Raw genomic sequence first — 13,659 nt, 5'->3', positions numbered from 1 at the left:
GCTGAGGATCAGCATCATGAGGGGGATATGCAGAGCTGTGATGAGATGCTTTAATGCCTTGGAGACATCAATGTCTCTTCCCTTTTTCATTCAGCCAGTCCCTGCTCGAGTCCCCCCATCTCCTCCCAGCCTCCCCCAGCAGCCGGTGGGTCTCCAGCATTTTTTTTCCCACATTTTTCAGCTCCATCTTCAAGACAATTCTCCCTGTTTCAAGATGAGGATTGAGACTGCTGGTCCATGCTTTTTAGAAGGGTCTCTTGCAATTTGCTACACTCTCCCCTGCTCTATTTTAACTTTGCCTTCATTTCCCCAATTTTGGGGAAAGCTCTGTGCGTTGCATGCCTCTGCCTTGTTCCTTTTTTTGCTTCAAGTGTGAGTATGACACCCACTGAAATACAAGCTGTCCCCCCCGCCCCTGGCCTCATCCTTGCTGCCTGATGTGGCACCAGCCACATCCCTGGCAACAGAGTGCAAATTCTCCCCAGGAGTAAGACGATGGCACCAAGCTGTGAGGGAGCTGAGTTGCCTTCGTATGCAAATAAATGTAAACACCTCCAATTAATCCAGAAAGAACATACAATAATTAGCAACAGGTTATGTAGCATTTTGTCTTGCATCTCTGCCCTTCTCCCTGAGGATTATTCTGAGGCGGATGTCTCTGTGGTTGCATTAAAAAAAAAAAAAAAAAATTAAAACCCCCCCACCTCCTCCAGAAATAAAATTTTGCATGTTCCTGTACTCTTTTGGCAGCTGTGAAACTGTGCATTAAAGGAGGGTCATTCACTCCCTTCATGGGGGACCTCCTCCCTGCTGGCTGTGGATGTGCTCCCTTCTTGACTGCTTTGATAAATGGGGAGGAAACACAGCATTTTTGGGTATAGGCTTGCAGAAGTGTTTCTTGGGCTCTGAGAAACTCATTCATTTGCAGAAGGCGGCTGTTTTTTACAAGGACCAGTTTGGCTTCCAGCAAGCCCTTCCCCATGAAGGGGAAGAGTTCAGGTGGGGGAAATCTCAGCCTTTGGGGTTGGGAGGGCAGGCTTGGCTCCTCCAGCCCTAAGCAAGGGGTGCCTCTGGCTGTCCTGCAGCAGTTCCTCTTGTGGTCTCTTCTGATGCCCTTATTGCAGCATTTTTCATATTAAAAGATGGTTGTGGAAGAGTTGGGGAGAGCCCTTGACAGCTCACATCAGGTTCACAGAGAACCGGGGTGTGTGGCAGGCAGTTATCCAGTCCCAAAGTGCTCCAACTCCCCTATTCTTCTGCCATCAGCAGGAGGTTGCAGACCTTGGAGTTGGCCCGGTGCAAGGCAAACTCCCGCCCGGGCATGGTGCCCTGCCTGCCTTTTCGAGCAGTGCTGCTCTGGCTCCCGGCAGACTTGGAAACTGTGAAGATTTCTCTGTGGGACAAGGCGACAGCAAGATGGTCAGCAGGCTGTGGTGATGGTGGACCTCATCCTCCTCCCAGACCAGCATATTCACCTGCAGGGCTTCTCCTGATGGTCTAGGCATGCACTTCCACCCCACATCACCATGAACTTGTGGTGTCCTTTGCCCCCTCCCTACTGGTTTCGACCCACCCTGCTCAATAAGAGTCCCTCCTCTCCCCAAGAAGTCCTTCTTTATCTCAAGCATGTCATGATGTTTCTACAGTATCTGGCCATATCCAGAGCTTACCTGTATGGGACCTGCTCCTCTCTCAGCTGCAGGCACATGAGCACTGGGCTGCTGGAAAACCTCAGGATGGTGTCAAACTGGATTGAGGTCTCCACCTCTGTCTGGCTTCTCAGGGTGGCTTGGAGGAAAGGGGCATCTAATTCTGCCTGGAAATCAATGGCGAGACTTCCCCTGCGAGAGGGAAGCATGTGGGTCCAGTCACCGAGCAATGGCCCTGTGCTGGGCACTGTGCACTGGCACCAAACAACCCCATAAGCATCTTAATTTTAGGTCTGGCCATGGAAAAGGAGTGTGTAACCAGTGCCCACCAGACCCCTACCCAACGTCTCCACCAGGCAGGGCTGGACCCAGCAGGAGAAAAGCAGGGGGCTATGGAAAGTCAGACTAAGGTGGAGCATCCCTCGTGCCGGGTGCTGAGCCCCCTGAGTACCCCATATCCCCAGAGCCAAGCAGTTTCCCACCCGCTGACCTCGTGTTGATGCTGGTTTTCAGTTCTTGCTCCCAAATGCTCACGTCCATGTCAGCTGAAATGTCAAGTCCCAGCCCGCCCTGGAGTTTGATGGCCACTTGGAGGCCAGACTGTAGAGGAATGACCTGGGAGATGGAGAAGGGAGAACGTGCTGTGATTGGACACGTCTCTTGGCTGAGCGGCTGATATTGGCAGCGATGCATGGCTGCTGCGACTATCCCAACCCCACAGCTGGGCTTTCGTGGGAGGAACTCAAGCCCCGTGTGTCCCATGGCAGAGCCGAGCCATCCCACTGTTTTATCAACCCCAAGAGAAGTCTGGCAGTGCCACCTTACTCTTAGATGTGTATCCACAGTGAGTAACATACCTAAAATCCACTGGCTCATGCTATGGGATTCATTAGGATTTGGTGTGGAGGCAGGTCACCCCCCCCGCCGCCATCCAGTACCTGGTGATGGTCCATCAGCAGGAGGTTCCCTTTGACCACGCTTGTGGGTTCTCCACTGCTTAACAGGACCTTGGCCATTAAGTCTGTATATCCCTGGAAGAAGACTATCGGCCGCAACTGAACATCGAAGAAGATGGCAGACATCCCGGCCATGAGCTCTGGCTCCTCTTGCCCTTCCAAGACGTTTTCTCCCAGCATTGACTCCATCCCTTGTGCTTCAATAGTGACCTAAAACACAGAAGCAGAGACATGCAAGCTGCACGGAGCAAAGCTGGAGAGTGCGTTTCGTGCCCCACAATGCTATTTGAGTTGCTATGCTTGTCCAGCCCTTGGATAGGCACCCTTTGAAGCAGGAGGATAGTGATGGAGTGGGCTGGATGGCGCATCCAAGCTATCTCTGAGCACTGTGCAGCAGTGGTTTTTTTTGGGGGGGCAGGGGACTCCCTTCTCCAGAGCAGGTCTGTCTGGCTTCACATCGGTGATGGGGGTATGCATTTATGTATTTCTGATACGGGGCACACTGAGTGCAGAGGTGAGGTCAAGCACCATAAGGAGGTTAAGAGGGGACACAGATGGGGCAGTGTCACCACTGGGTAAGTGCTGTCACCCCCTTCCATGTACGTGCCCCCCAGCCGCTCTCCCAGCAGCACACCTGAGCAGCGTGAAGCCGCCGGCCACGGCTGAACAGCGAGAAGTCAGAGACGCTCTTTCTCAGGAATCCACCCTCCAAAAAGAGCAGGTCCAGCCCAAAGGTGGAAAGCAGGTCCTGGGTGACTGAAAGGCAGAGAGACACCTGTAAGCATCCCCGGGCAGTGCCTGGCACATCACTTTTTGCGCATGAGTCACTGAACAGTGGTGAACCGTAAAAGCTCTGAGAGCAGCAGCAGGGGATGAAGGCTGACAAGAAAATAAATCCCAGCAAGTGCGTCCCCTGCGCCGGGTGCCACCAAGTCAGTGCTCAGCAGGACAGGGCGGTTTCTTAAGAGAGCTTGTCCAGATTGATTGCAGGAATTGGGAGGTCTAAAAGCAGGATCCTGAGCTCTCCTTGGTAATTTGTAAGCCTCCTCAATAGATTGTACGGCTAGACCTGTAGAACTGTCCCATCTATGGTCAGTGCGGCTGACCTGCACAGATCTCATATGTTAGCCATTAAATATCTGATAAAGCTAAATGATTCAGAGGGGAAAGTTTCTCTGCAGTATCTCCTTCCATTCTTGCAATAATCAAAGGATTTAGCATTGCAATGTTTTTCTTCCAGGTGTTGGCTATTTTGCCTCCACCTACCCTCTACAAGGCTAGACTGAGATAATTTGAAGGGGGACAGAAATGAGAGCCAAGGGGTGAAGATTTAAGCAGATATTTAGCAAGTGTCAATTGTTGCAGTCCCTCTGAAGCTTGATGATTTTTATCTCAGTACAAGGCTTCTCCTCTTTGAAGAGCTAATTAAAAATACCTAAGGAACTGAGGAGCTAAATATCTTGACTTATCAGGAAAAGCATAGAAACTCCCACCTACGATCTACCATTGGTTTCATCTCCAGCTGAAGTTCCTCTTTCAAATTAGCAGGATTTAGGAAAAGTATGTAGCCCAGCCCAGCCCTCCTGCTGTAGAAAGCCAGGTGGTTGCAGGGGTGTCAGAGAGGCATATACATCTCAGGCGATGGCAACCAGCCAGCCTCAGCGGGTGCTGGGGGACATGCTCAGAAACCTCACACCAAGATTTTTGGGCATTTCTATAAAGCCAAGGCCTCTTCTGAAAGCTGCCTTTCCCCACCAGCCCCTCCTTTAGCTGTTTGAGGGGACCATGGGATGAGTGTCCTCCATGGTGTCACCTGTCAGAGGTCCTGAGAAAGAAGAGGAGATGCCAGCTTTCGAGAAGAAGTTGTAATTATTTATCCGTGGGTCTCTCATGATGTCTTTCATTACCTTCCTGGAAGCAAGAGGGAAATGGTATGTCAGCACCGGGAAGGAAGGAAGGGAAAGTGTCAGTCGTCATTACAGAAGGCTGTACAAAGAAGGAAATATAAATTTCAAAACTATTTCTCTCAGTTGCCCAGAGAAGTGTGAGCAAAAAAGAAAATGAGCAGACATGGGCTACCCTGGAATTTCCCTCTCCTCTGCTTTATTAGGATAAACCAGTAAGATATTTTTGTGCAGCTTTTGCTTAGCTCTGAAAAATGTTAGTGCTCGGTTCGTTTTGTGCAGATAGGAAGATTAATGCAGTTACAAATTGTGCGCTGCCCTGTGAGCCAGAGTCTTGGCCTCCAAGGACTCTGCTGAAGCCACAAGCCTGGGTCCTGCTGCCGCAGGGCAGGACAAGGAGGGATGCCGGGTTTCGGCTGGCTGGGCATCATCTGCATTAGCAGCCCTGCTGTTTCCTTCCTCCTGCAGCTGGGAATTTCCAGGCAGCTCCAAGAAGTGATGCTAGTATGCGTGCTTATCCAGCTTTAAAGGCATGTTGGGTCAAAAGCCACAGCTGGAGTGTGGAGGAGGAAAAAACAGTGATGTAGAGCTAGGGGGAAAAATGCAACCTTCCCCTCCAGACCCACCTTGCCGGGTGGTGGTCGGCACGCAGGCTGTTCTGGACCTTCAGCAGCAGAAACGTCGCTGTCTCTGTCTCCAGCTCGTTGGCAGCCAGCAGGATGTTGATGACATCCATGGGTGAGGGCTCGTTATCTAGGAGGATTTCTGCAGCGGCCAGGCGACATGTTTTTTCATAGCTCTTCCTCTTCTCATGGAAAATCCTCCTCATTGCTTGTTTCACCTGATGTGAGAGGGCAATTAAAATGGTGCTGTTAGGGTGGTGATGTGCAAATTGTGGCTCTGTTTGCACCCCGACGGCTTGGCCTTGAATGGGAAGAGGAGCACCAAGCCTTGGCAGCTTTGTTTCGTACCTTGCCGGAGATGTGCCAAGCGGGGAATCGCCGCAGGGCAGAGATGGCTGCGGTGGTGACGGTGGCGGGACCCTCCTCGGCGTGGTCCAGGAGGCTGGGGATGGTTTCGGGGAGCACCGCGTTCCCCAGGGCCAGCAGGTAAATGACCACCTCAGACTCCTCCTCAGCACCTCTCAGCCCCCTGAGGATGGTTTCCACCCCACGCTCTACCTCCTGCTCGGGGTTTGCAGGAGGGCAGAAGAGAAGGAGAGTGAGGTGAGGGACAGGAGACATTATGGGCACCCCCAGAGGAGGGAGGCGGTCTGAAAAAGGCAAGCATGGGGGTTTGCAGAGGACCCACCTGCAGCCCACACAGCTTCTGCTGGCACAGCTTGCCAATCAGAGAGCCCATGGCAACTATCCCTGTCTCCTGGACCTCGGGGGCCAGCTGCTTCCCATCCAGCTTATCCTGGGAACCGGGAAAGGGGTATTAGGAAGCAGGAAAAAAAAATGGGGAAAAAGAGAAGGAGTATGTTTTACCTCTTATCTCAAAGCATTTACCAAAAAAGTAAGGAAAAACTAGTTCTTACCTGCCTTGAAGGAGGCAATGCATGGTTTAATTGGATAAAATGCTGATTTTTCACAGTGGCTTTTAATTAAGCTTTTATTATCTGTAATGCACTGATATAAAGCACTTTCCACTGAATGCTCTTCCTCCGAGGAGCATCTACTCCCTTCACCACTGTCCCATTAAAAGCACGTAAAATAATCCCATAAGCAGGAAGATATATTTCTACAGAAACATATTTTCTTTTTTCAGGAAAACATGCTTGCTTGCTGTTCCCTCCTGCCTGAAATGGGATGAGGAACCATCCTGGACACAGGACCCTCATGGGGGGAGAGAAATGTCCGTACTTACTAACACCAGGCGGAGAAGCTCTCCTGAAGGCTGGGGAGAGAAAGCTGCTGCATAGAGAAACTTCTCTAGCAGGGACTTGGGCTCCTTGCCAAAATCCAGAAAGTCCGAGAGAGCTGCCAAAGATGCCACCGACTGTGCGGCCACCGCTGCCTCCACGACGAAGGGGCTGGAGCAAGAAGAGGGAGGTCATCAGTGGCACGACCCACCGATAGAGATGGAGAAGAAACAAGGTGCCCTGTGCAGCTCCTCATCCCCCTTTCTCTTCTCCATGCTTTCCTCTTGCTTTTAAACTCACGGGAGCTTCATTTCATGGGTTAAAAAACCCTAGAAGGTTGGCTCTTGCTCTGAACTCACCCACATCTAGGTATTTCACTGCAGAGAGGAGCCCGGCCCCAGCGCCCACACTGACAAGGGATGGATGCTACGGCCATGGGTGGATGGTCTGTAAATAACAGACCTCCAACAATATTTGCAGAAAGCCTTGCTGGAGCATTCGCTCCGCTCCAAAGGCAGCAAAAAAAAAAAAAAGCCATGCAGTGTTTGTGCAGAACAGGCATTAAGAAAAAACAGAGTACATTTGCACTAGCCAGGACAGCAGCCTGGACCAGGTATGGTGTATGGACTTAGTTGCCAGGGCCAGGAATGACCCTACGTGCCAGGGCTCTACATGCGCAGAAAGCCAATTTTGGCAAGATAGCTCCTGGGAATCTCACAGCATCTCCTCGGGTGCTCTCTTCAGCAGCTGCAGAACATCTCTCTTCTTGGCGCTGCGCAGCATCTGGATGAACCTCTGGAACTGCCTCGTGGTCGCCACCTTTGAGGTGTCCATTTTGACTCTCTGGCTGTCAAAAGCCTTCAGGTAGGCTCTCAGCTGCAAAGATGAGGTTTGTTAGGTGGAATTTAGCCTCTTTTACCCCCGATCCTGAATCATGGGATAATGTTTATACTTGGGAAATATTTAGGAGTGGGAGGGGTCCATGGGGGTTGTGCAATTACCTGCAGGCATCTACTGCAGCCTCCCACCCCCACCGCTGAGGGCTTGTGCTGAAGCCCAAATGCCCCAATTTGTGGTATGTGCCAGGAAAAGAGCAGGAGAAACTGCAAGCATCACCGGTGCCTGAAAGTCATTGCAATTCCAGATTTCCTAGGTGAAAAGTCTGGAGGACTTGAGGAGGCAGAAATAACCCCTCCATTGTCCTTGCTAGCCTGACCTGTGGTGGAAATGTTTCCTGACCTCAGACCTGTGATGAGTTTAACCCAACTGGATGTGCCAGCCATACACCAGGTTACTTCTCCCGTTACAGAAACACAGCTATGTCTGGGGTGACAGAGGGGTCCTTCCACTACGGGTAGCAACATTAGATGATATTTAGGAGAGGTAACAAGTCAGGCTGCTGCTCTACAGCGCTCCCAGGGCCACATCCTGCCTTGACAGCAGTAACCAGCCCCTCCAAATGCACCACTGTGGTTTAACCCCAAATCCTACAGCCTTCTCCTGCCCGCCCAGGTGCCCAGCTTGGGGGAGAGCATGTGGTGAGTTTTGGAGGTGGGTAGCGTCACTGACCGATGGGCAGCGGGTGCAGACCCTCCTGAAGGGCAGGCTGGCCATGCCCAGGGGCTGGTGCTGTCCCTCCGTGCCAGCGAGCACGTCCTCGAGGCTTCGTCCGGCCACCTCTGCTGGGCCGGGCATCGGAGGAGACACTAGCTGGAGCTGCTGCCTGTGGAGGGAGAAGAAGCCATCAGGAAGCGCTTTGTCATTTATACCCTCTGTGGCTCAGAGGCTGGTTGGGTTCATGCAGGTTTGGAGAAGGAGGAGATGCGGAGGGAAGCTGTCAAAAGGTGTCTGGTGTTTTCTCCGTGCCATGCCCGGCTGCTGCACCCTGTCCTCCTTGCCACCTGCACCACGCTGTACCACCCGAGCTGGCAGGAGAGCAGTGAACACTTTAACTCCAACAGATGCACCTTCATCCCATGCCAGGCTGCCGAATTTGGGCAGTGGTATGGGGACATCACTCACCTTGAACTTATTTTGATGCTGGTGGTGGACCTCAGGGCTGGAGACACTACATGGCTTTCCTCTGCCAGCACCGACTGGAGGAGGTTGTCTTTCACCATGTACTGGCTTTTGCTGGTGGGCTGCCACTCGACTCCAAAAGTCTTGAAAAAGGAAAAGCAAGGAGAAAAAATGCAACCTTTTCTCCCTTCCCCTCTCCCCAGGAGATTTCTCTCCTCTCTATTAGCAGCAAAAGAGCTTTCCAGTTCACAAAATAACCCACTTCGCTTGCAAAATGTAGGAAAGGAAAATCCAGAAGAGCCCAACCTCTTCCCAGATGTGGGAGAAGGCAGCAGCAGGTGAGGACCACGGTGAGGGGATGCTCTTGCCTGTGGCTGATGTGGGGAGACAGACTGGTGACACCATGCGGACTTTCTCTTTCATTACAAGGTGGTGTCACTCTGGCTCAGCCACAGAAGAAAAGGGCAGCAGAGGGAGCAGGGGATGCTCCTCCCTGGTGTGGGTGATGCCTGGAGACTGCAAACTGGAAATAAATGCCTCCCAAAGCATCGCCCTTCCTTCAGGTCCATTCAACAGTGCTAGCTCCATAGCTGCCCCAAAACAGCTGCATGACGTGGGAAGAGGTATGGCCCTCGATGCCAAAACCTGCCTCATCCTGACGAGCATCAGCAAGCACATTCTCCGAGCGAAAGAGAAAGCTAAGCAACAGCAATTTCCACCGTGCTCATGCCAAAAAATGCTCGGCTTCCTCGCTGTGCTGCGTGGTGACCTTGGGGGAGCTTTCCAGCTTTTTCCCTTCTGAAAGAAATGACGCACTTGCTGGACTTCACCTCTGCCTTGTCTTCCTGCCCCAGCAAGGGGAGCGCTGGTCACGCCGGGAGACGTTATCAGAGCAGCTGGGCTTGCACATGGCAGGTCTTGGGGAAACGAAAGAGCTGAACCACGTGCAAGCGGTGGTTTTTGACAGCAAATGGCATTAGCAATAATAATATCACTATTTTAATAGACAGCTTTTTATCCATAGGCTTTGCCTCTTACAGAGCCGGGCAGCATCGTTATTTTGCTTCACAGCTACGCCTACAGGCAAGGTCCAGAGAGCTGCCTAAGTCCAGACGGCAGGCTTGTGGGAAAACCTTATTGCCAAAAATGTGCTGTGCAGGGTTTGTTACTTTCTTGGGTAAGTTTGCCATGATTCACACCCCAGAAAGCTTTTATTGTAAGAACACTCAGAGTTTGACTGCCAGGTGTCGAGATCCCTGCTGAAGCCCATGGGCTCTCTGTGCAGTGATGTCCATTTTTATATTGAATTCAGTAGAATTTATCTATTTTAAAAAAAACATCAATTTTAATCATGGCAGGTATAAGTGCATTAAGACCCACAGAGTTTCATCTATTTATGTGAGGGCTGAACGCGGGCTACTGCTTTAAATCAAACAAGCAGCGGTCTTTGGTCCTGTCCCCTGTCAACCTAATCCCCAATCCAATGAGTCTGAGGTCTAGAAAACATTTCTTTATCTCCACCTTCCCAAGCAGGATTAGCTGACAGGTCAGAAGTAATAACAAGGATGGGGATGGGATGACCCAGGACATCTTTTCTGCTCCCACCCACCTCAAAACGATATGCTCCTCCTGAGGTATGTTGGTGCATCCCACTTTGGGTATGGGTCTAAGGGCTGGAGCCCCATCCCAGGCTGGTGCAGAAGGCTGAAGCCAGCTGGGAGTGCGACTCACAGCCCACCTGTAGGAAGATTTTGGGGACAACCCTGATGTCCTTGATATAAGTTGAGCCCAACACCGCGAGAGCAATGGACTTGCTTTGTTTACAGAGGTGAATCCGGACTTAGGCTTTGCGCAGCTGAGGAGATCTTTTGTCTTCGTGACGGAATGGTTGGACATGGCGTACGTGACTTGGCAGCTCCCGGAGACGTCCTCCTGAAAAACAAACGTAAGTGACCATGGTTAAAGGCGATCGGCTTTGATTGAGCCTGAGTAAAATGATCTGTGTAGAGGACGGACACAAAGGACAAACTAATAAATAGAAAAATCATCAAAAAGCTAGAAACTGGGGCGTATTTGGGGGTTTTGGATAGCTCCAAGTCCATCTGGGCAGGAAATTTGCGTTTGCAAATTTAGGCTAACACCAGCAGCAGCACCTTTGTGCCTGCATTTTGGGTTTTGAGGTTATTTCATGTTGTTCGCAGGTCACTACAGCATCAGTTGAGCTCTGGAGGGAGGGATTTCCCTGCCATTTGCCGGCTGCTGGCTGGGCTGGGCAAAGCAAAACCTGCTTGGCAGAAATTCTTGTAGAGTTTTTTCTCCACTTTTCCTACTGTCCAGGGAAAGATGATGATTTTGTAAGTGTGCCCGTTCCTGAAAATTCTGTCTTTCCAATACTCATCCTCGCTCACAGCCCAGAGGCAGCTGGATCAGCAAAGCCCATGATGTTTATCCTGAATTTTGGCTCTGCTGAAGCACCTTGGCTGGCTGCGCTTCGGGGCTGGCTCTCCTGCTGCGGCATGGTCCCTGGCTTTCGGGCAGGATCTGGCCCCGGCTCTGCACCTACCTCCACTGCGGTGCTGGCGTGGGGCTGGAGCTGGAGCAGACTGATGACGCCTCGTTTCAGGTTCGAGATCAGGATGCTTTCTGCTTCGTCCCCGTAGAAGGCTTTGACCTGGGAGAGCAAGAGCTGGTGTCTGCCTGCTGGGATGGCTCTGGGGGACCCTGCAGGCTCTCTGCTGCCTTTCCTGCTGAGAGGCATCTCCCCTGCAACCTACGCAACACCCTGTAGATACCTGAAGATTTTTCACATGGAGGACCGTATCTCTCAATAGCATGGGCTTTGTGGATGTATGCCCACAAATTTTCCCTTTTTTTTTCCCCCTGATGGTATTCCTAAGCCTTAGAGGAGAAGATCAGAAAGGAGCTCACATCCCACAGTTAGGACTGAGGCCCTTTTCACATGGGACGCTGCAGCTCCAGCTGAGCCTGCAGCCCCTGTGGAGGATGGGGCTGCATCTAGGATCACACCGGACCCTGCGGGAGACCTGCATTTGCCACCCTGCCTGGCTCCTTGTGCTCTGATATGAAATCAGAGGTGGAGCAGGAGTTCGTGTGAGCTTTGTAGCCAGGAAAATTTGGGATGCGGGCAGGAGTGCTCTGCGGAGGGCATGAGCAAGCCCAGGAGGTGTCCAGCTGACCTTCCCACTGCTCCAGGAGATGAACACCGGCTGCTGGAGCTCTGTCCGCGCCTCCTGGCTCAGTGCAATCTCTGCAGGTGGACCTCCAGTGCCGTCCTGGTTCCTTTCCTCTTCTGGCTTGTGTTGGGCTTTTAGGTCACGGATCTATGACAGCAGAAGATGGCAGAAAGCAGTGACCAAGCATGTCTGCTCTAAAGTTGCTATGCATTCTACCTGGAGGTGATGGCCTCTTGGTCAGAGAGGCCATTTTTCAGATGGCTTGGGCTAGAAAGGGAAGGGGCTGAAGAAAGACAGCATCGCTGCTCTCAGGAGGAGTACCCGGCTGCAATAGCTTTACCGCCTCACGCACCTGCACCTGGAGCAGCTCTTCCCCGCCTTGGTCCCTCCAGAGCCGGTGCAGCTGGACCAACGCTTCAGCCCGCAGCCAGGCTCCCTGCAGGGATGGCGTGGATGCGTGGTCCAGCTGGACGTCCAGGGTATAGCGGTACTGATACAGGGTCCTGGGCTGGAAAGAAAGCGGCTGCAAATCCCCTAAGGAAAGATGCAAATGTTGAAGGTATGTGGTCGCAGATCTCAGTCCCTCCACTTGCTGCAGCCAGCATCCACCATCCTAGAGGACCTGGACTCACAGGGATGCTTTGCGACCTGCATCACTTTGCCTCCTGGAATTGTCATTTTTACGCCGAGCAGTAGGTATAGCTGACACATTTGGGGGAGAACATGGGAAAGTTTTCATGGGAAATTATTTGTGCCTGCGGTTTGGATATTTGGGTGTTCTCGGATTCCCGACAGCCGATTCCCGCTAGCATTTCCAGTCCTGCCTTAGAAATGATGGCCAGAGTGGGGGCCCTCCTCGGGGACTTCAGGACTTTTTGAAAGTGCCAGAGAAACACACTTTAATCCTGAAGGACAGTTTCCTGAGCATGTCCACAGACAGAAGGGATGTCTTGAAGTGTCTTTTCAGCATTGTGCATTAACTGGGGCAACGTTAGCATTTTTATTTAGGGGAGAAGAGAGGCCATATTGTTCGTATCGTGTGTTTCCCATGGAACCGCCAATTCTTAATTAAATCACTGACTTTGTGATGGGGCAAAATGAAGTTGATGGGGCAGCTTTAGATCAGAACTCCCCACTTTAATTTTATTTATCTAGAATTATTTGGTCTCGCTTCTCTTGTTCATATACAAATATGATTGTAGTGGGGAGGGTTGCTTTTGCCATGACATAATCAGTCTAATCTATTTCCTAAAGTCATTTGAAATTCTCCTGCAAATCTGATACACTTGCTGGGCTTCTGAAATGTTTTATAGTTTTGCTACTTTTGTTATAATGGTAAATGAATCGATGGAAATCTAGCTCACCCCCTGGGGCTTTCCTCCGTGACTCAGACTGAAGAGTTTCTATATTTCTGCATCATGTGCAGTTTGAAAAGCCCCAGCTCTCTGGTTTTCTTCACCCCCCCAGGGAGGACTTCCACGGTCCCAAAAAATTTCCCCGCCTCGGGAGATGCTCAGACTGTTTGTAGTTGTTGTGGCAATAACTTTTCCCTCCCCGGCCAGAGACCGGGGAGATGTTGCATTATGGCGAGCCCCAGGAGGCTCTTTGTGCACCGGGATGAGCATCCCACCTCTCGGGGCATCTGGACCCCGTCGCGTCCCTGGACCCGAAGCAGCCCAAAGTCTCTTACCTTTTGCTGTGCTCACGAAGGAAAAGCAAAGCAGGCAAATGTATTCTGAAATCGCCTGTGGATTCATGGTGGGCTCTGGGAGCTGGGCGGGAGATTGGGAAGGAAGGGGGGTGGGAGAGAGACTATACAACAAAAGTGGGCAAGATTTGCAGCGTCAGGCGATGGGGCCCGACCTTCTCCCTATCCCCGCCTTACACACCCAAGGAAAAGCAAATAATTAAACCTTTGCACCAACCCCCAGCAGCCACGGAGCTAGTTTGGAAATCAGCTGAGGTTTGCCAAAGACCAGCGGGAGGGGAGGAAAGCTGCAAAAAAGAGCTGCCGGAAGCACTGCGGGGTAGAGAAACTGCTAATTTGCCTTGATATGGGAGGGGGATGCTCAG

The 13,659-nt window shown here is 51.6% G+C and overlaps 1 protein-coding gene across 1 annotated transcript; it reads right to left on the bottom strand.

Moving 5' to 3' along the window:
- Positions 1–1,098: 1,098 nt before the first annotated feature.
- LOC143160436 (microsomal triglyceride transfer protein-like) lies at positions 1,099–13,343 on the bottom strand. The gene is made up of 18 exons (XM_076338164.1): positions 13,277–13,343; positions 11,939–12,120; positions 11,590–11,733; positions 10,956–11,063; positions 10,208–10,324; positions 8,396–8,535; positions 7,943–8,096; positions 7,092–7,249; positions 6,379–6,544; positions 5,821–5,928; positions 5,481–5,693; positions 5,136–5,350; positions 4,419–4,516; positions 3,240–3,361; positions 2,588–2,815; positions 2,140–2,264; positions 1,671–1,841; positions 1,099–1,393 (listed from the first exon to the last, which is right to left on the bottom strand). The coding sequence occupies exons 1-18, from the start codon at positions 13,341–13,343 to the stop codon at positions 1,249–1,251; spliced, it is 2,661 nt and encodes an 886-aa protein (XP_076194279.1). The 3' UTR covers positions 1,099–1,248.
- Positions 13,344–13,659: the final 316 nt, after the last annotated feature.

The sequence above is a fragment of the Aptenodytes patagonicus genome, chromosome 5 (genome assembly GCF_965638725.1).
Source record: "Aptenodytes patagonicus chromosome 5, bAptPat1.pri.cur, whole genome shotgun sequence".
Lineage (NCBI taxonomy): Eukaryota > Metazoa > Chordata > Aves > Sphenisciformes > Spheniscidae > Aptenodytes > Aptenodytes patagonicus.
The sequence above is the reverse complement of the archived record's forward strand: the minus strand, read 5'-3'. Positions and strand labels throughout refer to the sequence as shown.